Source organism: Lates calcarifer, linkage group LG4, assembly GCF_001640805.2.
Source record: "Lates calcarifer isolate ASB-BC8 linkage group LG4, TLL_Latcal_v3, whole genome shotgun sequence".
Lineage (NCBI taxonomy): Eukaryota > Metazoa > Chordata > Actinopteri > Centropomidae > Lates > Lates calcarifer.
Genome location: NC_066836.1, coordinates 2,469,981 through 2,493,182, shown reverse-complemented (window position 1 = coordinate 2,493,182; position 23,202 = coordinate 2,469,981). Strand labels below are relative to the sequence as shown.

The 23,202-nt window shown below is 41.3% G+C and overlaps 2 protein-coding genes and 1 long non-coding RNA gene across 9 annotated transcripts in view; 1 reads left to right on the top strand and 2 right to left on the bottom strand.

Annotated features, from left to right (window-relative positions):
* LOC108884788 (disco-interacting protein 2 homolog C) overlaps positions 1-8,358 on the bottom strand; it is a 167,521-nt gene extending 159,163 nt beyond the window's left edge. For all 5 annotated transcript variants that reach the window (XM_051069779.1, XM_018678874.2, XM_051069780.1 and 2 more), the window contains exon 1: positions 8,090-8,358. In XM_051069779.1, coding sequence (XP_050925736.1) covers positions 8,090-8,168 — 79 coding nt within the window. In that variant the 5' untranslated portion in view covers positions 8,169-8,358. The remainder of the gene's footprint in view (positions 1-8,089) is intronic.
* LOC127142346 (uncharacterized) overlaps positions 1-12,260 on the top strand; it is a 135,633-nt gene extending 123,373 nt beyond the window's left edge. The window contains exon 2 of the long non-coding RNA XR_007812927.1: positions 11,433-12,260. This is a non-coding gene — a long non-coding RNA (uncharacterized LOC127142346). The remainder of the gene's footprint in view (positions 1-11,432) is intronic.
* The window catches only part of larp4b (La ribonucleoprotein 4B), a 40,941-nt gene continuing 29,541 nt past the window's right edge, over positions 11,803-23,202 (bottom strand). For 2 of the 3 annotated variants that reach the window (XM_051069783.1, XM_018678871.2), the window contains 5 exons: positions 22,846-22,891; positions 22,368-22,538; positions 21,880-22,070; positions 20,616-20,727; positions 11,803-19,481 (listed from right to left, as the gene is read on the bottom strand). In XM_051069783.1, the coding sequence (XP_050925740.1) occupies positions 19,134-19,481; positions 20,616-20,727; positions 21,880-22,070; positions 22,368-22,538; positions 22,846-22,891 (868 nt within the window). In that variant the 3' untranslated portion in view covers positions 11,803-19,133. The remainder of the gene's footprint in view (positions 19,482-20,615; positions 20,728-21,879; positions 22,071-22,367; positions 22,539-22,845; positions 22,892-23,202) is intronic. The other variant, XM_018678872.2, reaches the window with a different exon arrangement.

The window sequence follows — 23,202 nt, the reverse complement described above, 5'->3', positions numbered from 1 at the left end:
CGAGATTGTTTTTAACAACAGCCGCGTCTGCAATAAAGCGACGATTTCAGCTGATATTCCTCCAGAGGGAGTCGGGCGAGGACAGCGGTCAGATTTACGCTGAGTGAGTGCGAGCGTCTGGAGTCCTGAATCACCGTTCATATCGCTCGAGGGAACCAACAATGAGATCCCAATATGAATTTATGGCCTTGTCGTGTGATAGCTTTGTGCCACTAGAGTAGAACAAGCCTCTCTCTCTCCATCCCCACAGGTCGTAATCTCTCAGGAAGGAGGAGAGAAAATAACATCTCTATGGCAACTGCCAGTCTAAAGGTGAGATGTTACGATGCAGGAGAAGACAGGCTGCAGGACAGCAAGCACAGACATAACCTGACATTTATCCCAAATATCTTAAAGCACAACATATGTTTTCACCCTGCAGCGATGGAAGACATCTGCTGCAAAGAGGGAAGCACTGATTAAATTTACCTATGGCATCATAACACCAAAACATGTAATTAATTTTAAGACTTCAACAGAAGAAATTAAGAGAAATCTGTAGCACAGAACAGGCTGAAAGATTTAGAGCTTTTACTGCAAAAAACAAACAGAAAAATGTTAAAATAAGAGAAAAATAGATGGGAATATCTGTAATAAAATATTCCAAACTCAAGGTTAACTTCTTAGCTTTTTCCAAAGATAGACAGACAGATAAAATCAGAAACTTACATCATGATTTCATGTGTTTATACCGATGCACGGTGACAACTTTGTTGAAAGTGCTAAACTTTAATTTAAAGGTGCTATATATGAGTTTTTGCTATCGCTACATAGCCGATGTTAGCATTAACAGCTGTTTACTTATCAGTCTAGAGGAAACGTAGCAAGTTAAGCATCAAACTTCATTTACCCCCCAAAGAACTCTGGAAAGCAACACCAATGTTAAGTTTTGTCACTTCTTTTTGTCCACTGAAATTAGCATGCTAACCAGCTAGCTCAGCCCCACTCCATCTTATAATACCACTTTGTCCAGCAGAGGGTGTATTCTAACATCTTGTTTCGTAAACGCAACGATAGCCGAAGATCTTGGTGAGTAAATGCTAACATTAGCTATGTAGCAATAGCAAAAACTAGCATAGAGCACATTTAAACTGAGTAAAATACCCGTATTAACCTTCCAATTTGTTTATTTCTGTAAAGCTTGGCAACATTACAGTACAAATTATGATAACAAACTGAAAATAGCTCCAAAATATCCAAAACACTTTAACTGGAGGTAAATAAACACCTCAACAAGCAGGAAAACTGTTAACCACAGTAGGTACAGTAGGTCAAAGTTGAAGCAGGAAGTGAGTCTGGAGACAGAGATGGACGTTTACAAAAGACAGATTGAGTAATAATTTTATATTTCGACTTTGTTTTCTTCTCTCACAGGTAAGTTTGACTAACCCAGGGGTTTATTTCCTGTCCGATCGTATGACTGCTTGTATTTCTTCATCTGTCTGATTTCTTTCTAGATTTTTCCCCAGAGCTCAGCCGCTGGCATGGAGAGTACGTACTCTGACAATCACTATCACAAAACTATGAAAATACAGGACCTAAAATTAGGGTGGAAAAACTCAGTCCTCGAGTCTCAGCTGGTTCTCTCTGCAGAGATCTGGACTCTGCCCAAAACATCAGTCACCGCTGATGAAACACACTGACACGCTTTCTATTTATATCGCTGAGTCACAGGCAATCATCGAGTATTCATTCACAGTCAGTGTCACTGCGAAGGTAAGAGTGTGTGTGTGTGTGTGTGCTGAGATAACCATACCCTCGGCTTGGTACGAAACAGAATCTGTTGTTATGCTCCGATCCAAAGGTCGGGCCGCACCCGGTTTCAGCCAATAAAAGCCTCAGTTGTCGCCACCTGTCGCAACGATCTCTACATCAACTGTCTTTTTAAATGTTTGACCATTAAAAAACAGATAAATTGAACATTTTACAATAAAAGACGTGTCAATAAAGAGGTCCAGAAACACTAGAAGTGTATTATTTACCATCGTGGAAGTTTCTCATCTACAAACTTTGTAAAGTTCACTTGAGGGTTTTTGCTTTTGTGGGAGTAAGAAAAAGAAAATTAAACAAGACATAAGACACCAGACAGAGAAACTTAGCCCATAACTTGTAACCGACTCAGTGAAATGTCAGCAGCTGAATACATTAAACTGTTGGGCAGGAGGCGTAGTGGGTTTGGCCTTTTATTAAACAGTGAGAAATCCCACAGTTCAATTCAGGCTGTTCGAGGAAGGAGGGGGAAGACATCTTTGTCAGTAAATGAAAAATTAATCAGGTTGTTTTCACTGATTCACAGTGAAGAGAACATTTACCTGAACTGAAGGACAGTGTTTCTACTTTAGCTTTCAGGTGAGGAGCTGCATGTAAATGATAAACCTGCAGAGCCGGAACAATTTGACTATCAGTGGATCAACAGGTAATTAATCTGCACACACATTTATCCCTAAAACTAAGACCAACTTCTCCCCATGTCCTGAAACTAACTACACTAAGTGCTAACGTCTGTTGTTAACCTGTAATATCCCCAATTTGCTGAAGTGAAACTCTTCTTTTACAGAGACATTAGCTGAGTACAAACAGGATCATTAACACAGAGCATCCTGGCTCATGGTTCACAGCAGAGAGACCAGATCAGGTCTTACACCTGGTGCAGAGGGTCCAAGTGTTTTTGGTGGTTTCAGACCAATGGACACGTAACAGTAAATTCAGAGCCAATGGGATTTTTTCAATGTGTTTTGGATTATTCCAGAAAATAAACAGTGAGCAGCTAAAGTTTCTGATCCTTCGGGTTTAGTTGATCAGATCATCTTCACAGATGAACACCACTGTTCTGATGTTTGAAGCCTAAACACAATCTCCAGAAGTAAGAAGCAAATGTTAGGCTATAAACCAGCTACACCACGGTCACATGACGTCAACGTCTCCACCACTAAGCTTCCAACTGGTCATTTCATTTAGCTCTGAGCTCTTCTCCAAAAGCCTTTCTTCTTAGAAAGTTAGTGAGAGTTTGAAAGAGCGTGAGTAGAAACACAACGAGGCTGTAAAGGTGGACTGGTGAGTAGATGGGTTTTCATGTTAACGTCCCCGACAACCTCTGTAGTCTCATTTAGACACTCGTTAGCAACCGCCTTTTTTAAGACACGGAAAAGCTTCAAACATCAGGAGTGGGGGATTTACTTACCCATTTTATGTCGGAGAATAAAACCTGAAAATGTCTTGAGCTTGTGTTAAAACCACAGACCTTATTTCAGACATTTAACCAGAAACACACTGACTCTGGGACGAGGGAACAGGAAGAGCTAACGTGCTAACATGCTAACAGACTTCCTGGTTTTAGGACTCACTCCTACACCACTCTGTTTCACCGTGTACACTCTGGAGCTAACAGCAGTGCACAAACATGCAAAAAATTAAGAATAAAACGGCATGTTGTGTGTAGCATAACATTGCTAAGTGTCTTGGACGTCTCTTGGACATATGAGACCTGATGCACGAACAAGGAGACAAAGAAGCTGGAAAATCCACCATCATAATCACAATCGGCCGAGGTGCCAGCTCACCTGGCTTTTAAAGGGAACAGGAGATGGTTCTCTGATTGGTTTATTCCATGCTACAGCTAAAACACCGCCATGTGCCTGGCGCTGCGACCATTTTTTTTTCCTCCATTAAACTAGAAAAAGTGGATTTGGACACGCTCTTAATGCACTTGCTCCATGAGCTTTAGAGTGTTAAAATAGAGTCTGAGATTAGAGCTCTCTCCTGAATAACTTCCTGAAATGTCACATTACATCCTGTCCTGACGCAGAGTGGGAAACTAATCCATTACAGTAAACTGTGAAGACGACTTGTCCCTTTCACTGCAGCTCAGTATTAAAGGTTCAGAGTGAAAGTGAAGCTGGTTGTGACTCCCTGAGGCACAAAATAGAAACCTGTACTAATAAAATGTCACAAGACAAATAAAAGAAAAAGCCTCTCTGAGCTCTGATCAGCTGGAGACCAGGTGAACTGAGACGACCTCAGGTTTCGGCGAGATCCAGGAGGCCTCCTGGACGAGGCCAGAGTGGAGTCCTTTTTCAAAACGGACCGAGCCGTGGGAGGAGGAGGAGGAGGAGGCTCCTGCTTCGCCCGTGAACAACAAAGATCTTTCAGGGAGGAAGGAGAGAGGAGTGAGAGTTTTAAAAATAACAGACCGGTGGAGGAATCTCATCAAGACCAGATGTGAGAGGAGGAGGAAAGACGGGACCCAAGAGCAACTTTCTGCACCTTGTTTTAGCTCCTTCACACATCAGAAAAGTCATTTAAACAACATTTTATCCACAACAGCTCTTCTAGACTTCACACATTAAGGTTTAAACACAGCTGCAGGACGAGAAAGAAACATTTAAAGCCTGATGATTTGGAAAAAAGAAAGAGAAACGGTTTGTGATAATGAAAATCCCCCTCGCAGCATCACTTTGCTAATGAAACCGACAGCCTTCATCCTCCTGCTGAAGCAGCTTAGATTGATTACAATGAATAAAGTGATGTGTCTGCTCAATATGCCAGGAAAGATGTTATTTTTGTGGTAAATGCTCCTTTAATTTCCAGAAAGCTCCGTCGTGTTTGCTGCCGTTTTAAAAACAGTAAAACAGATGAAGACGACCGGCGCGCGTCCCTCGCTGATTAAACAAGAATCACTTGATGATCCGGCGCCAATTTCAGAATAAAACGGATCAATAGTGATGATAAAATAAACTCGTTAAATGTCTGATTCATCGATCTCCTCCCTCGTTTTTATAATTCACTCATCACAGGAAAAAAGGAGCTGTTAAACTTTCAGCCAAGAAATGACGCCTGTGAGAAACCACCTTCCACAGGTAAGAGAAGGAAGCAAACCTGAATTTATAACAAAAATACAGCGGCTACAGCCGGTCAGGTGGGGTTAGCATGGTGTGTGTTTCCCTGTGAGTGTGTGTGTGTGTGTAATCTGCAGTGTGTTGATGTGGACAGCTTGTTATCTGGGCTGAACTGCAGAGCTTAATATTCAGCCAGCAGCCAGATTAGTTCAGGACAACCTGTCAGTCTGCAGCTGCACAGAAACAAACTGATGCTGGAGCCGGAGACTGTGCACGTCCGTCTATCTTTGTGAGGACCAGCATGCTTTGGGGAAAACTGGGGACATTCTCTCCAGTCCCCACTTAGTCTGAAGACCTGTTTTTAGGTGTAGAAGTCAGATGTAGTTGAGGTTGGAGGCTTGGAAGTGTTTTTTATGAATGAAGATTCTCAAAGTGTGTTGTTTTAATCACACTGTGAGGACCGACAACTGGTTCCCACAAAGTTAAACGCTTGTTTTAAGGTCAAGAAATTGGCATTAAGTCAAACTACAGAGGCCTGGATGTGTCAATCCACAAACTCATATGATAAGTAGAGTTACCACCTCGCAGTTGAATGCCTCCGCCGATCAGCACAGTTGCGGTTAATTAGCTCGATTAGCAATGACATTAACATGCCTGGTGCTGTTACAGTGACCTTTGACCTTTAATCACCAAAATTTAACAGGTTCATCTTTGAGTTCAGGTGAAGGTTTCTGCCACGTTTGAGGAAATTCCTACAAAGCGTTATTGAGATATCGCATTCACGAGGCCAAAGAACGTGATTTATGCAGTCACTGTGACCTTTGACCTTTGACCACCAAACTCTAACCAGTTCATCTCTGAGTCCTGGTGAAGGTTTGTGCCAAATTTGAAGACATTTCTACAAGGCGTTACTGAGGTATCGCTTGATTAATGCGGTCACAGTGACCTTTGACCTTTGGGCGCTACATTCAAAATATTTAACTCCTCGACTGTAAACACCACAAAAAACAACAAATATCCCAGAATGCAGTGCGGCAATGACAACAGAGAGACCCCACACTTCATCCTCTGAGCCTGCACCTGTGGCACCTCAGAGGGGGCGCTGAAAGGCATTATGGGAAACGTAGGAACTCACTAACAAGAGAGAGGTGGAGAGAAAAGAAGTGGAGGAAAAAGCTGAGCTTAGGGCTGAAAGATTGATGGTTTGAATCTCAAACCAGGGCTTTACCCTCACTTGCTACTAGTATTAAAGTACCCTTGAGCAAGGCATTGAACCCTCAACCTGCCTCAAAGGAAATGAGTCTGTTAAGCATCTCAACCCCTTGAGGAAGTGAGGGACTGAGGGAGTTAAACGCCTTGCTCACGGGCACTTCAGCTGGTCTCTTTGAGGTGAAGCCGACCTGACTGTTGCTAATTTTCCGCCCTCCCCTCCGCCATCTTGGATGGATGGATGGATGGTGCGTGGAAATCAGAAAATTAGGTCAAAGTCTGCGCCGCCGTGCGTTTACAGCGTCAGCTAAGCATGTAAATAATGCAACGGGGCATCTGACCCCGTTTCCCTCAGACGCACTTGTTTACATTTTATGTAAAAAAAAAAAATGTGTGTCACTTTTTTCCCACCTCCCTTCCTCCTCCTCCTCCTCCTCCTCCTCCTCTACATCCCTGCATTATCTGAAAACCTGCAGCAGTGGAAACATTAAAATGCGATGTGTGCATTTGCAGTCAGCTGTTAAAAATCGCTTCCTCTCTCTCCCTCTCTTTCTTTCTCCATACATGGCCGAGCCTCCAGACTGCATGAGAAACAGGAGGAAAACGCTGCTCGCAGGCAGCTGAAATATGACACTATGATACTCTCCAGGCTGAGAGTGAGTCTGCAGCAATGTGACATATCAATCTGAAAAAGAAGAAGGAGAAGAAGAAGGAGAGGAGGAGGAGAGGAGTTAATGAGAAAATCAATACCAAGGCTGCATTTCAGCATCTTGCAAAAGAAGCCAATATACACTCTCTGTGGTGTTATGGAAAAAAAAGGAATATAATGGAAATCATTCACTCATTCACACACACACACACACACACACCCCTCTCTGAATAAAAAAGCTGCAGTGTGTCATGTGAAAACTCTGTCCTGGTAACAGCTGCACGCTCTCTGCACATAATCTAAGCAGCATGCAGGGCTCGCTGCCGAACGGGATTTTCCAACGTGTGACAGTGAGAGAGAGAAAAAAAGAAAAACCATCTCTGACAACAACTTTCTTATTGACAAACCCAGAGATAAATCTCTACAGTGTGCTCCTGTGATATTCCCACTGGGAGGTACAGTTCATGATGCTGCGACACCTAATAATACAAAGACAAGTCGAATAATCAACAGAAATGACTAATTAATCGCAAAAAGGTCAAATATTTGCAGGTTAAATGGGAGGATCTCACTGTAAACTGAACATATTTTGGTTTGGGACTAAAAACAAGACAGCTGGACACCATCTTTGACACATAAACTCCAACAATAACTCCATTAATCATAAAAAAAGATGCTTTTCTCTGTTTTGTATCATCGTACGCTGAATATTTTGAGTTTGCAGCGTTAAAAAACCTGTTCATTATCTGATTTTAATCAGAAAACACAGACAAAATGTTCACTAATACTGAGATAATCGACAGCTGCAGCCCTGGCTGTGTCACTACAACACTGCTGTGGACTTTTGTAGTTGTGCTTGATGCACAGCAATGATTTAAGGGTTAATATTGTGCTTTATGCCATTTTAATCCCTAATATTTCCTGTGATAGCTGATGCTAAGTGATGATTTTGTGTTTGTAATATTTGTGTAGCAGTCTTGGAGGATTTTGTGGAGTCAGATTGTGCAGTTAAAGTGTTTTAATGACAGTTTTAATGGCACATTTGTGCATTAATGTGATAGAATATAATGTGAGAGTATCATAAGAAAACTGTGGTGCCACACCACCAAAAACAGCACATCCCCTGCATCCAAATCACAACCAGATCCACCACAGCAGCGTGTTCGTCTCCAAAAAACACGGACTTGAACTTGTGGCAGTTGCAGCTCAACACTTTTCCTCCTCAAACTCTGAACCGGTTCGTCCTCTCAGCAGGGACCGACCAGCAGCGACTCAACGCCCCCCACAAAACCCAGCGGCAGCAGCAGCAGAGCCGGGCAGAGCCGCCGAGCTTCAGCGGTGAAATCCAAGTACTCACCCTCCGATAACTCCAGCTCCAGCTCGGCTAGTTTGGCCCGCACCTCCGCAGGAAGCGGTACCGGGTCCCGGTCCGCCATTCCGCCGTTAGGAACCGAACTTAAATCTCTGTTTTCCGGTTCTTTCTCCCTCTTTTTCTTTCTCCGGGCTTCTCCTCAAATCCCCCCCCCAAAAAAATCCAAAGTCAGTCAGGAGTGCGTCTCTGTGAGAGTCGCTGTCTGTGCGGCAGCGGCGCTGTTCGTCCTCCGCAAACACGGCGTCAAGTCAGACAGAACATGGCGCTTCTTCTTCCGGTGCTGTTATTTTCAAAATAAGAGCGTCCAGATGTTTAAAACGAAGTTTAGATTTAACCGTTTAGATGTATAAATTTTGATTAATATTTAATTTAAATGATTAATAATTTATCAAAATAGACATTTGGATCTCGTCAATTTCTGTCTTAAAAAGTAAAAATTACGTTTTATTTCATGGTTTTGACTCTTTATGTTGTTGTTTTTTTATAAATTAACAAACAAACTTTTGGGGAAAAAAACTCTCTTTCCAGTCAGAAAAATATATGATAAATTATAAATAAGTAAAAATCAATTTTAAAAAGTACCATTATGCTTTAATGCAAAATTAAGGTGGTTTAAATTAAAATATATTAGAAAGAAGGTCAAAATAGTAAGTTGGAATTGGTCAGAATTATGATATTATGAATCAAAGACTTTCTTTTTTTTTTTTTTTACTTGACTGTAAAATATACAATAAAGTTATTTTGATCTTTTATTTCATCATTTCTGTTTTAAGGTTTTCACTTTATAGTTTAAGTGATAAACTATCAGTTTCCTTTGCATCAGTAAACACAAATAAGATACACGGTACAAACACAAAGCAGTCAAAGCTTAAAAAACAATGTCCTTTAAACAGACTGGACTATTTTGAAATAACTTCGTAGCTGTGCAGTCTCCCAACACTTCCCTTATGAGTCTGGTGCTTTTGTGCTTTTATTTTGGAGGTAAAATCATCTATGTTCCGGTGTGATGCTTGTTAATTGTGTCTGAATTCATTCACAGGTAGAATTCACTGCAGGTGGGTTTGAACAGACTGAAAACATCAGTGATAACTGTGATAAACAGAGATTTTGTTTTGATCAGACAAAAATGTTGTTTTTCTGTTTTTAAGAGGAAAAAAATCTGATGGTGACTTCTTTAAAAACTGATGAAATAACCACCAGAGGGCGCCAGATTTATCTATCTACATCACTATACATCAGTACCAGACTCCATTGACAAAAACAGTGATTTTACCGAGCAGAACACAGGAGCTGCTGGAATACCACTGCCTCCATCTGTTAGTGTGTTTGTGTTATTATGTGACTTTCAGTGGTGGAGGAAGTAATCAGATACTTTACTGAAGTAAAAGTACCACAAAGTAACACAAACAAACTGGCAGTGGTATTCCAGCAGCTCCTGTGTTCTGCTTGGTAAAATTCCTGTTTTTATCAATGGAGTCTGGTGCTGATATACAGTGATGTTTCAGTTTGTGCTGAACCAGAGGGAGAGCTGCAGGGCATTTCACATCATCGTCATCCGTGCCTCTGCTCCTGGCTGTAACAGCAGTCCTTCATTACTTTCCCATTAACGACCCAGACATGTTTAACTTCAGACTTCTCATTAGTCCTGAGCCCTGAAGCAGAAACAGAAGGAAACTGAAGACACAAAGATGAAGTGACTGTTCAAACATCTCAAAACAAACCACAACTTATATATATATATATATATACAATATATATACAACATGAAAATTAGATAAGTAAAGTTACTTTTAGTGACATTTAAAAGTGAGTAAAGTAAAACATCATCTCCTTTTTAAAATCATTTTTCATGTGAGAATTTGTTTGTGTTTGTTTTTGTTTACAGAAGAAGGAGGAGAGGAGGACAAGCTGTAATCCTCCCATCATCATCATCTTCATCATCATCACCATCATCATCATCTTCATCATCATCTGACAGGACAGAGCTGATACAACTCTCTGCTCTCTCCTCTGTGAACACGCTGCCATCTTGTGGCTCCTCAGCAGCCGACACCTGGTTTTCTCTAACTTCTGTTGTTTTGCAAACAAATGCATCTCCTCACGTTTTCACCTTTTACTGAGTCACCTGTGAATATGACATGAATCATTTTCTGTCAGCACAAACGTTACACGTGGGATTACTTCCAATGTGTTGGAACAAACCTTTTCTCTATAATCTGAAGTATGTGATGGCTTTTTGCACTGACAGGTTCAGATTGTTATTTTAAGTGTATGACAACATTAAGGATAGGATTCCTACAGAGGTAGACCTTGTTAAGAGTAAGATTCTTTTTCTTTTGTCAGTACCAGACTCCATTGACAAAAACAGCAATTTTACCAAGGAGAACACAGGAGCTGCTGGAACACCACGTCCTCTATCTGTTGGTTTGTTTATGTTACTGTGTGGTACTTTTACTTAAATAAAGGATCTGAATACTTCTTCCACCACTGAAAGTCACACAATAACACAAACTAACTAAAAGATGGAGGCAGTGGTATTCCAGCACGTCCTGCGTTCTGCTTGGTAAAATCCCTGTTTTTGTCAATGGAGTCTGGTTAAGTGATGTTTCCTGTTAAACAAAAAGGATCTTACTATTTGACATGGACAAATACCAAAGTTGAGATGTTGTTTTATTTCAAAGAGAGATGAGATATCTTGTGTTTTATTACCTTTAAATGTGCCAGTATTCAAACTAAGTCGCACTAACCCCCTCAGCTGTTTCAGGCTTCAGGACAGGAGGAGAGGTTTTTCCCTGCGAGGCTGCAGGGTTTTGAATTCTTCGAATGAGTCTGGGGATCACAAGCATCAAGTTGACAGATTAAACTAGAAGCTGGCAGTTTCCTGTTAAAAAAAAAAAAAAAGAGGCAGAGGGAAATGCAGCTCTCTAAGTCCGTCATCCTGTCTCGGTCTCACTCACTAAAAATCTGACATTTCAAAAGAAACTGTTCTGCACAAGTCAAGTGGGAGTTTGGGTTTTTCTCTTCTTTGCAGCAGAAGCGTCACAGAGATCAGAACACTTTTATTTCAAAATAAAATATCCACATTTTCTTTTAAATAAGTAATATATTTCTGAGAAATCATCACTCTGATCTTATTGCTACTATTATTGTTACTATTACTACTTTACATTTCAATACAGTGGTGCAGGAATGAGCCCTAAAACCCAAATGTATATTAGCATATTAGCATGTTAGCACTTCCTGTTCCCTCGTCCCAAAGTCAGTGTGTTTCTGGTTAAATGTCTGAAATAAGGTCTGTGGTTTTAACACAAGCTCCAGACATTTTCAGGTTTTATTCTCCGACATAAAATGGGTCAGTAAATCCCCCACTCCTGATGTTTGAAGCTTTTACGTGTCTTAAAAAAGGCGGTTGCTAACGAGTGTCTAAATGAGACTACAGAGGTTGTCGGGGACGTTAACATGAAAACCCATCTACTCACCAGTCCACCTTTACAGCCTCGTTGTGTTTCTACATATTTTTTTAGTCCCACCCTGAAGTTTGCATCACCCTGGTTCCTGCCAAGAAAGTCATTCAGACATTTCACCAAAAACCCATTGACTTTAAGACAAGGGAACCAGGAGTACTACCTGGTTATAGGACTCATTCCTACTCCACTCGCTTCGCAAGAACAAGTGGAAAAAAAAGACAGTCAATCCTCAACAGTGCCTAAATCTTTATTTTTCAGTAAGCTACATTTTTTTTCTCCAAATTAGACAGTTTTACATCATGACACAAGAGTAACTTAAATTATCTATAGCTGACATGTACGCTTGATTCCAGTCTCGATGGAAGAAAATACCCCCCCAAAAAAAACAACATAACCAAAAAAAGAGGAAAAAAACATTGAAACAAAATTAAAACCAAAAAGCCCTCTTGAACGCAACCTCCATTCCACATCTGTTAAAGGAGTCGTTAGGCAAAAATTATCTGTCCAAACCCCAACACGGTGGAGTCGTCGATTGTCCACAGCCGTTAGCGTAGCATGGTAAGAGTGTTAATGAGTTAAACCACAGTGAGTTGATAAAGAGATCGAGTCTTGTTCCAGTCAGTTGGTGTGCATTTGTTATTATAACTTCCAAAAAAAAAAAGAAATAAAAACCACCACAAGGGGGCAAGTATTTACGACAAGATGCAACCCTTGAGGAAAAACAAAATGGCACTGTCAAAACGAGTGAACAAGAAGGAGGAGCTGAGGCGACTGACAGGCTGATATGAAGTGTGACGCTCCACGAAGAAGTCCATGAGGAAAAAAAACAAGGAGCTCCTTTAAAACGTAGCAACAGAGCGTTTTTGTGTGTTAATGCCGGCGAGACAGGAGAGGCGCCACAAAACGAGAGATCCCTTCAAGAAAAAAAAGTGGTACCATCCAGGTCTTGAGGTACCGGTACTTCAGAGTTAAAGAGTCACACCTTTTGCATCGGTCTGGATTTCGTGGGTGGTACATTTTTTATTTATTCCACACATGCACACATTCACAGTTCGGGGGATGCTCAGTTTGTAATCAGCGTCTTTTTGTGTTTTTTTTAAACGTCTGTCTCAAGAGTTCGGGGAGGTGAGATCGACCGCAAAGTCACAACAACGCACGAAAACCCGCTCCCGACAAAGTCAGTGGTGTCACGTTGGTTAAGTTTCCTCCAGACGTGAGAAGTCTCTGTTCAGTAACCCCCTGAAAATCACATCTTAAAATTAAAAAAACAAAAAAACTAAAAGCCCGAGATGGCAAGCGCTCAGCTATGTACAGGTTAAACTGCCCAGTCAAGACAAAAAAACAAACATAACAGTTGTATAATGGCACAGTTATTGGTTTTCTTTGCCACATCAAAATGCAGTCCACATGTGATCAAATGGTTTTAACAGACATCTCAAATCTGCGTATGTTACTGTACTGTATGTGCCAGAAAACTTGCTCTGAAACACGAAGAAATAAAAAAAACAACTGTGATTCCAGTTGAGCCTCTGCCTCTGTCCCCAGCTCCCCCCACACCAAAAGAAAACAGAACAACAACAACAAAAAGCAAATTATTTGTACATTTATTTCTTAGGGGTGGATGAGGAGGAAAGCTGACGAACGGGAACAAGAAATTTCAAACAGATAAATCAGAAGGAACAGAAGGTAAAGACATCACCAACACTGAGCAGGTTTTTGGTTGATCAGACCGACATCGACGCTCAGGTGGGAAACTTCAAAGCTCAAGCTGCGACTACAATTTTACAATCCAGAGGCCGTCATCGCTGGACTCACAGGTTGGCTACTGAGTTGTTTCCCACCTGTGAGCGTCGTGTGCTGTACGAGCTGCAGTGTGTGCTTCAAATGTGCTTCGAATATGCTCCAGTTTGATATCATCCATGGGCGTCACACGTCAGATCAGATCGCCCCCTGAAGCACCAGCAAGTCTAAAGACTGGAGACAAAACTGGGACGTGTCCATCAGCCATCGCTCTTTTTAGCCGCTGCGCTAACGACAGAGGATACAGAAAGCTGAAGTCCTGGTTTTCTGCTAACTTTTGGTTTTGAGTTTTTTTTTTTTTTTTTTAGGGTTTCTTTTTACTGGTATCGTCTGAAAGGCTAAAACAAGCTGGCTGTAGTTTTCTGTCCATATTCTAGAAGAAATAAACAACAACTACTGTGATGTTAAATCTGTAAACCAGTGTGAAAACCTGCCCAAACATCATCAGACTAAACCCGAGTACAATTTGGACTGAGCCTGCACCAGACCTGAGGTTTGGTCTCAGATACAAGGAACCAAGAACCAAGAACCAAAATCTGACAACAACTACTGCACATCTGAACTCTTCATTTTAACAAAAATAAACTCAAACTTTTACCATCATCATCAACACTACAACTACATCTCGGCCATTGATTTATTAGCAAAACTGCATGAGTAAACTTCGACATCGAACGACAAAACCTTTAGGAAAAGGGTGCACAACACAGAGACAAGAACAAACGCTCCAACATCTGGTTAGATTCATGCTCTTGTTTGATCGTTTGTGATCACAAATACAAATGTGTCCGATTTAGATGAGTTAATTTCGTCAAAGTTCTAGCGGTTGTTTGTCTTTAGAAAACATTTAACATATGGGAAGTTTGGCTGCTTTAAAAAACAAAAAGAAAAAGGTGGAAACAGCTCACCTGGCTGTTTCAAGTTTAAAAAAAATACAGACATCTCTAAAGCTCCTGAACTTAACACATTATTTCTTGTTTGTTTAATTAAACACTAATGGAAATCTAAAAATCAGATTTGTGATTACATAACGTAACCATTTCTTAGCTAACAGCAGCTGGAAGCAGGGACAGCCTCTCTAATCCGTTGAAGCCCTAGAAGCCTGTTCTAAACGCTAGCCGTTTCCAACTGCTTTCCATCGTTATGCTAAGCTAGGCTAATCACCTCCTGGCTCCAGGCTTAACTGCACCTTCACTGACTAGTTTACCTACATTTATGATCATCCGTTACAGCAGCAGATGCTCAATTATCTCAAAACCTAAGGATGGAAAACGAATCTCGAGTTTAAACCCCCAAGAAAAAAACATTATTTAGCCAAAGTTAGCGGACGTCCTAAAGAAAGGCAGGACTTCAGCCTCTGATTTACCTGATATTAAATATTATCTAAGGTTAGATATCGTCTAGTCATGCTGCCCACCTCATGTGGACACGATGCAGTTTAATTATACACTGTAGAGTTGCATATGCGTGGACATGTCATAACCGTGATGTTGCGTATTAGTGTCATCGTCTAATGCCTTTACTGTAGCTTTTAATTTACTCCTACTTAATTATTTTTTTATTCTTTGTATTATTACAGTAGTATTTAATGAAGGCAAAAACAGTACCTGGCATTAGTGGCTACCGGTGTGTACAGTGAATAAAAAATCTCAGCTGTAGTGCTTTTTCTTGCAAAATAGTTTTCTCGATTGTATGCTAAAAAAAATATATATTAATTGTACTGTGTGATATATAATAGAGAAGAAGCAGCCAGAGCTTTAAAGAGGATGTTGGTGGACACGCAGCTTTGTAAAGTCCATTAATAAGAAGCTTTGCCAGTTCCACAGGCTGTTTCCAATTGGTGCACAGTGAGGAGGGGAGGGGTCAGAATGGGGGCGGGGCTAGCGGCACACCTGTACACTCAGGTGTGACCGACCACACAGGTAAGGGAAAAAAAATGGAATGAAAGACAACAAACAAACAAAAATTAAATTTACAATCAGACAATCTGCCCACGCTGCAGTGGAGCAGAATTCAAACTCCGCACACCCACAAACTAAAAAAGTAAAAATAAAAAAAAAAGTTAAAGAAAAATATTTTCAAAAGCACGACATTAAGTTTTTTTTATATCCTACATCCAGCTCAATAGCGACATTAATAGTTCAACAAGATCAATATATTTTTATAATCATTTTAAGGTACCTCTTATATTTTTCTGAGTATTTACAACTGTACAAGCAAAGCACACACTTCAAAGTGCACATATTTAATACAGTATTGACTAGTTTTGCATTTACAAGGTTTATATTCTTCCCCAAAGAAAAAAAAACAAAAAACAACCTGAAACTATTAAACAAGAAAAAAAACAAAAAAAGAACAATCAAAATTATTCTTTTTCATACATTTTACAAAAACAAAAACGCGAAATGAAAGAAAAATCACTGCTAGATCTGTACTTTCTCTCTCTCGGTAAGACTTGTGACGTCTAGTACGACTAAATATTTTCCATGTGTCACGCTTCGTTAACATCTCGGGGATTTATTTTTTTTGAAAAGAAATAAACTCTATGCTTGTCTTGTATAAAAGTTAAGGCAAAGTCATTTTTCAAGTTTAAATAAAATTCAAGTTTCTCAAACACTGGATGGATTTTTCTTTTTTTTTTTTACATTTTGCTTATCTATAGAGACCTCGATCATCTCTATTTTTTTCTTCTCCCTAAAAAACAAAACAAAAACAAACTTAACGATATTTCTCATGGAATAAACAGCACTGGTTTATAAATAAGTGGATATGGTGCATTTTCATCTTTTACCATTTCCACCAATGAGAAAAAAAGAAAAGAAAATAATAAATCGACCCATCCAAGTGCATCTCAGTCCTTCAAAATAAAAAGAAAAAAAAATTCTTTATAGCAAACTCAAGATTTTAGCATCCAAATCAGAAGCAGCTATGAGCGGGAGAACAGGATTTTTTTTATTTTAAACTGAAGTTTTCCCTTCTGCAGACGGGCTCCTGTTTTCTCTCAGTGGGATTTAACCCCCGGATGATTCTTGTCGCAGGAAGACTTTGGCGAAACGTGCGAGGTCCCACGTCGTGTAGGTTTCTCCCCCAGATACCGAGTAAAGTACAGTGGGGTTTTTTGTGTTTTTTTAAGGGTTTTGCATCTGAGGTGACAACTTAAAAAAGATTAGTCCGAGCACACAACTCATGGACAGGGAGGAGAAACTCGCTTCAAATCCACTTTTGACATTTTATAATTGCAGTTTTATCACCTGGCTGTCAATTCAAAACTCGTGCACCAACAGTTTTTTACCATTTCACCGGCTGACTGCATCTTTAGGATACAGTAAAAACATCCGAGATCTAGTTGGTCGTCTGACAAAGTGGCTGCTACAGTAAACAGACGCACCAACCGAAGCAGAGAAATTTAACAACTTTCCTCCCTGAATTTGTGTTTTCTTGCTACTTCACTCCGACGTTTCCACCAGTTCTCATCCAAAATATTCCTCATTTATGTTGCGCAAACTTTAGTGTTTACGTCCTGAGCCACATGTTGTCGGCTCACGATTGAATAAAGGCTCTCTTGCACTCTGTGCTTTGAATTTAACGCCTGTCGCCTGCAATTTATCCAGAAGAACAGGAGTGAATTAGCAGGAAAGGTTGTGTGCTTTGGTTAATCTTTTTCGAGAGAGTTTCAAACTCAAGACAAACTGGAAGCAGAAGAGACTGATGGGAACATATGACAGAAAAAAAAAACAAAAAAGACAACCCTAGTGGTAAAGACTTGACGCTGAGGATGGATGGACTTTACATTTCCCTGATCACACTCCTGCTGTAAACCTCGCCTGCCCTCGCCTGCCCATTTGTTAAATGTTTACATTTTTAAAGGATGTTTGGTTCATCGCTGTCCACAATTTCTCACACTCCAACATGGCAAACTACGTTCCACAACAAAAAACCTTCTTTAATGTTTCATAAAAATACTCTAGGTCTATCCAACCAGTCTCACGTTCCATATTCATCACTTTTCCAAGCACTTTTTCAATGAAAATCCTTGCTGATACAAACACCAGAGGCCAAAATCCAAACCAACACGAGCACCAAATCCTTCTGAAGAAATGAACAAAAATTAGCATCAGTGACGAGCTGTCAACAATATAACAAAGCTGGACAATCATCCATCACTACAGTAACGAAAACAAAAAGGCTTCAGTGATTGTGTCTACAGGGAAGATGTTCTGCAGGGTCCTTTAAGTTTATTAACTCCTGGAAATCTGAATTTGCATCATTTTACTCCCCGACTTTCAGGATTAATTCCCTTTTTTTTCGGTTTCTGCTTCAGGTAGGATAATCTAATAGTCTGAAAGAACAGAAAACAGTGCAAATTAAAAGTCCTGCAGATGTAAATCAAGTATCAGATGAGATGTAGTAACGGATTCCAGGATTTGTCTGACATCTAGCACCATATCTGGGAGAAAGAACTAGAAACTGTTGCCACTGGTTGAACGTTGAACTCTGAACTTGTGCCCTTTTTGTCTCAGCAGATATTCTGAACAAGCTGGTCTACACCTCCTCCTCATGACAGTTTGTTATAACCCATCTGAATGGTAGCTAGTGTTATTTCCTCCTCCTGCTTCAACAAGAAGTGACTGAAACCTGCGTCTTCCTTCAACCAGTATGTACCCGCTGCTGAGTTTTATTCCACATTTTTTAAACAAGGAGAGAGGACAGCGCTCGCAGAGAAAATTCAGCTATTCCCCCTGACCCTGAACATCTGGGGGAAAAAGAAACACCTCAACCCCAATTTCTGCCTCAACAACAAGGTGTCTTGAATTTGCAAAGTTGTGCAGATATCCCAATGCCCTTTCCATCAGACGCCAGCAGCCATTAGACACAAGCTATGCAACATAACTATCTGGTTAGCAACAGTAAAAACAGCAGAGAAAGGTGATTCTTTGCAGAGAAAACAATCAGAGAAGAAGAAAACGCTGAGGCGACACCCAGCGACGATTACCAGCAGTAACTATACCGACAGTCGACAACAGTCTGCGGACAAAGCTTGACTTGTGAAAAAGAAATATTTCCAACAAACAAATGTCATCTAGTGTAAATAAATCTGAGAAAAAAACACTGAAGTGATGTAAACCAAAGAATCCCGAGTCTTGTGATGATTTTAGTTGCATATGAATGTGAATATGTATTTTTAAAAAACCCATCCGCTAATTATGACCCATAATTAAGCTACATAAAGTTGCACAACAGTGCCACTCAACATGCAAACAAACCCCCCACCCCCCTTTCCTCACTCGCTTTGAGAGCCAAACAAGGTGGAGTCTGTTGTGCATGCTCTCTTTCCCATCATCCACTGGGGGTGGCTTCCAACAATGCCCTTGCTGCTTCACACACACAAGACTACTTTTAATCCCACAAGGCCGTTTGGATAGAATGAATAAATTTCAGTGTTGTCTGTGCCAACTTACAGGCTGACACAACTACGTAATGCAAAAAAAGGAGAAGGAAAAAGGAGAAATAAAACTGAAATTAAAAAAAGCAAATAAATAGAATAAAAAGAATGAAACGGTGCTCTACATGCACAGTAAAGTGCTTTTTGTCTGCAAGCCCTGATCCAGAAAAGAAGGCGTCCTCTATGCTTGTTTGTGACTGGTGATTCTGGGATATAAGTATTGAGTAGCCCTGACTTATATTTCCTTTTTTAAACGCATCTGTGGAGCATAGTGGGGAGAGGAGGGGGTAGGACTCGGGGACGGGTGAGGGGAGTCGCCCTACTGCGGGGACTTGGGCGGGGTGTGGTGGGGATCTTTGCTCTGGGTTTTCCCTGGGTGTGGGGGCGGAGAGGCCCACCGCCCGGCCGGCCTCCTGGCCTCCCTTGGGGGTCTGCCAGGGGTGACGGCCGCCGAGCCGGGTTTGGAGGAGGCGGCGGCGGCGGCAGGTGGGTATGTCTCTCTGGTCTTGGCCTCCCCCGCGGGGGCGGAGGCGTCGGGGCACTTCCTCTCCTCGCCTGCGGGGACAGCGCAGGTTGGCTTGGCTTCCTTGGGGGTCGGCGGCTGCTGTAATGTCGGGGCGTCCTTCACCCGCTGGCAGATCTCAGCGTAGGAGGGCTTCCTCAGCTCCTGACACGAAACAACAACAGTCATGAAATATTCTGCACCTGTTTAACCTCCTGAGACCCTGCGTCTTCATATGGGGACGTTATCTTTTCAGTTTGCTGCACCTTATACTTCATTTAAACTTAGATCTGTCGTCCTTGTTAGCGGACACTTTTTTGTGCAATCTAGTATTCACAAAATCTTCCCCTGTCTCTTTCTGTGGGTATTTCTGCCTCTGGAGTTGTAGAGGCTGATCTGTCATGTCATGCCTCCTGCTGCTGCCATGATCCTGCTTAAAAACATATCATAATATCTCAGTAGCGTCTTGAGAGAAACTCTTCAAATGTAGTTCAAATGCTCACTTGGACTCAAGGATGAACTGATTAGATTTTGGTGGTTAAAGGTCAAAGGTCACTGCGACCCTAACCCCATAACTTAAGAATTCACACGCTAATTAGCTGCAACTGGACTGGTTATCAGAAATAACAATAACACAGGTTTATTTTTCTGCTGCATCAAGTCAGATCTCCTCAGTAACTGAATCTAAAGGACCCTCATCAAAAATCTTTGTTGATGTATCAGCTGATAAATCCTTACCCTTAGATACTGAAATAGGCATCAGCCTTAAAAATCCTGCAGTAGTGGTAATCCTGCATCTGCTTAATTTGCTGTATCCTGTATCACTCAATCTTAAAAAGCTCTCTGGGGATTTTCTGTTCACACCTACAGATGTTTGTAGTCTCAAGTGTTTTCCTTTCATCGTTGCTGCAGTTTTTGCACTTGGTGAAAAAAAAAAAAAAAAAAAAAAAAGCAGAGAGGGGAATTTCAGCAGAACTGAAGCAGAGGTTGTTTTTGTTCTTCCTCAGGACACTTACATTGACCAATGACCAATTCACAGCTGCATTTACATCTTTCACACTGATACTTGTGTCTGTTTCAACAATGCAAATCTTTTTTGTTTTTCCCCAGGAGGTGTGAGAAATTGACTGTAATCAAAATCGATACGAGACGGCACAGAATTAAGGCACAATTAACCCCCCCCCCGTTCACGCTGAGATCGATTCGTCTGTGATTGAGATGTCTGAGAGAGGGTGAGGAGAGTGAGGTGAGGGAGGGAACACAGAAAAAAGAAAAGGAAAAGGACAAATCAATACTGACTGTGGCAGCACCGTTGACTTGCACCGATTTGCTTGCAGTGGACAAAGTGCCGGGAACTCGCTCCACAGACAACTGCACCTCCTTTGGCTTCACCTCCGTCACCTTCACCTCCCTGAAACAAACACAAACAGGAGGAATCGACGTTAAAATAAGCAACTCCTGTGAGGTACGTGCACAGGACAACAAACACTCAGGAAACAGTTATACGTCTGAAACGCTCCGCACTTATTAAACTTCAAGAATTTATTAACAAAGATAGAATAACAATTTACATTATAGATGTTTTATCTGCCTTAAATAAACATCAGAATAATTTGTGTGGTAACTTATGAAAGAACGTAAATAAAACAAAATCCTGTGACGACTATGATCACAAATTTCTCTGATAGGACCTTCTATGTAGAGATGAAAATCAGACAGTCAGCAGTTTGTGAAAAGTATTTCCTGCCTGGGATTTTGTACCTACAGACCAGCACTTTATTTTCCATTGTGCTCAGTGGCATCGTGTCTTTAGCTAAAAAGTACGGAACTGCATTTGTTATATCCACGCTTCTTTTCGATCACTTTTCATACAGGCAACGGCCGCACTGTTAGCCCCGCTAGGACTCGGTGTGGACGGACAAACAGTCATATCTTCGTCCGCTCTGTGTGGTTGTTAGGATGAAACCTTTTCAGGTGAATGAAAAGATTTGTGTTTCCCTCTTCGACTGGTGACAGGTTTTGCTTCGTCCCTTTTAAGGGAACCAAATGCTTCTATATAATCGACATGGTGTTGACCTTTTTTGTCAAATAAAAACAGCTTAAACTTATCATTTCAATCGACATGAATTGTATTACAATCCCAGATCAAGATCATTTTATCATCTAGCCCTACTTACAAAGCACAAATAACCTGGAGAATTGAGAAATATCTGTTCTTATGAGGGTATCATAAGCCAAATATGACTGTGGCACACACCAGACACACAGGAAATAAGCACTTGAACCTCCCGGGAATCACTTCCTCTTCACCGCCAATGTCAGCTGATAAAAGTCGTCAGAAATGTCCCAACAGTCCTACATTTCTGCACCTCTCATCAAGCTAAACTTCCTCTCACTGTGGCTAACACATTTAAACCCATTAAAAAAAGAAAAAACGAGGTGACAGCATCTTTAATATGCTGTGATTACAAAACACAAACCGAATTAAAAGAACAAACTCTCCGACACATCTGCCACCTCGTCCTAAAGATCCGAGCGCTACGTTTTCAGTATGGGTTCTTACGTTGCTGGGAGGGAGGGAGCGGGACTGTGCGGCGGCCCGGCAGCCGGGGTCAGTGTCGGGGCGGAGGCTGGGGTCGGAGTGGTCGGCGAGGGCTGGAAGCTTGTAGGCATCGGGGAGGTGGAGGACCGAAGAGGCTCCTTGGGGCCCGCTGGAGACAGAGCTCCTCCAGTGCTGGACTCAGCACTTACATTCTACGATGACAACAGAAACAGGAAGAGATTAAAGTAACTCTGGTGTTTTTGAACCTTATTTTAAAGATTGATAGGGACTTCAACATTATGATTAAGATTCCTACAGAGACAGAGCTTTTTATTAAAGAGCAAATTGTTGGTTTTGTCAATGGAGTCTGGTACTGATATATAGTGATGTTTTTGGTTAAACAAAAAAGGATTTTACTCTTGAATAAAAAGCTCTGTCTCTGTAGGAGTCCTGTCCATAATGTTGTCAGACACCCAGTGTAGAAGCTCGATGTCGGTATCAGTCTTTACCCGTTCCTTGGCGGTTCCGACAACGACGCTGCTGGCCAGCCTGTTGTCGAACACGTCGTCGGTCTTGAGCTGGCCGGCTGCTCCGGGCAGGGGAGGGAAGCTGGAGAGGCCCAGCTCGAAGCTCGGAGACGGGGGTTTGGGAGGGGGAGGCGGCGACTGAGGCGTCACTCTCTGCATGACGGCAAGAAACAAAGAGTCAGCACAAAACTCAGAAGAGGAGGGAAAGGAACAACCTTGAAACACACACACTAAGTCAAACTACAAGCAACAGTGATGAAGTGCTAACAGCTTTTAACTCAGCATGAGGAAAACAGGAAGGAAACAATGACACTACTGTAAATGATTACATTACAGGATAAGTTTAATGCTGCTTTTATTGTCTCCTTTATATTAGTCTGACCATAAAAATTAAGATAAATTCAAACCAAGGCTAAATAACCTTTAAGATAGAAATACACACACAAAGAAAAATACTTACTGTAAACTTTTCGTCCCTCTTTTTCCTAGAAGCAGAAACATTTTTCCTTTAAGAAAGAGAACATCTCAATTTACAAACATCCACTCTGTCTGAAACAACTACTTAACCTCACACAAAGTACAGCTGGCGATCGAAAAGTCCTGAGACTAATGTGCCTGCCCCAAGTTTTGTGAGTCTGTATTCAGTGTTTCGTTGAATCATTGAGATCCGGCACCGATTTATGTGTTAGATCTACAGCTACGACCCAAAGACCAAACAGAGTCTCCAAGACCGAAGACGGTGCGATATTCGCCGGGCTGTGTACAGTGAATTCGGCCCCCAGGGTCAGATGGTCTTTGTCGTTTTGAGGCATCTGAG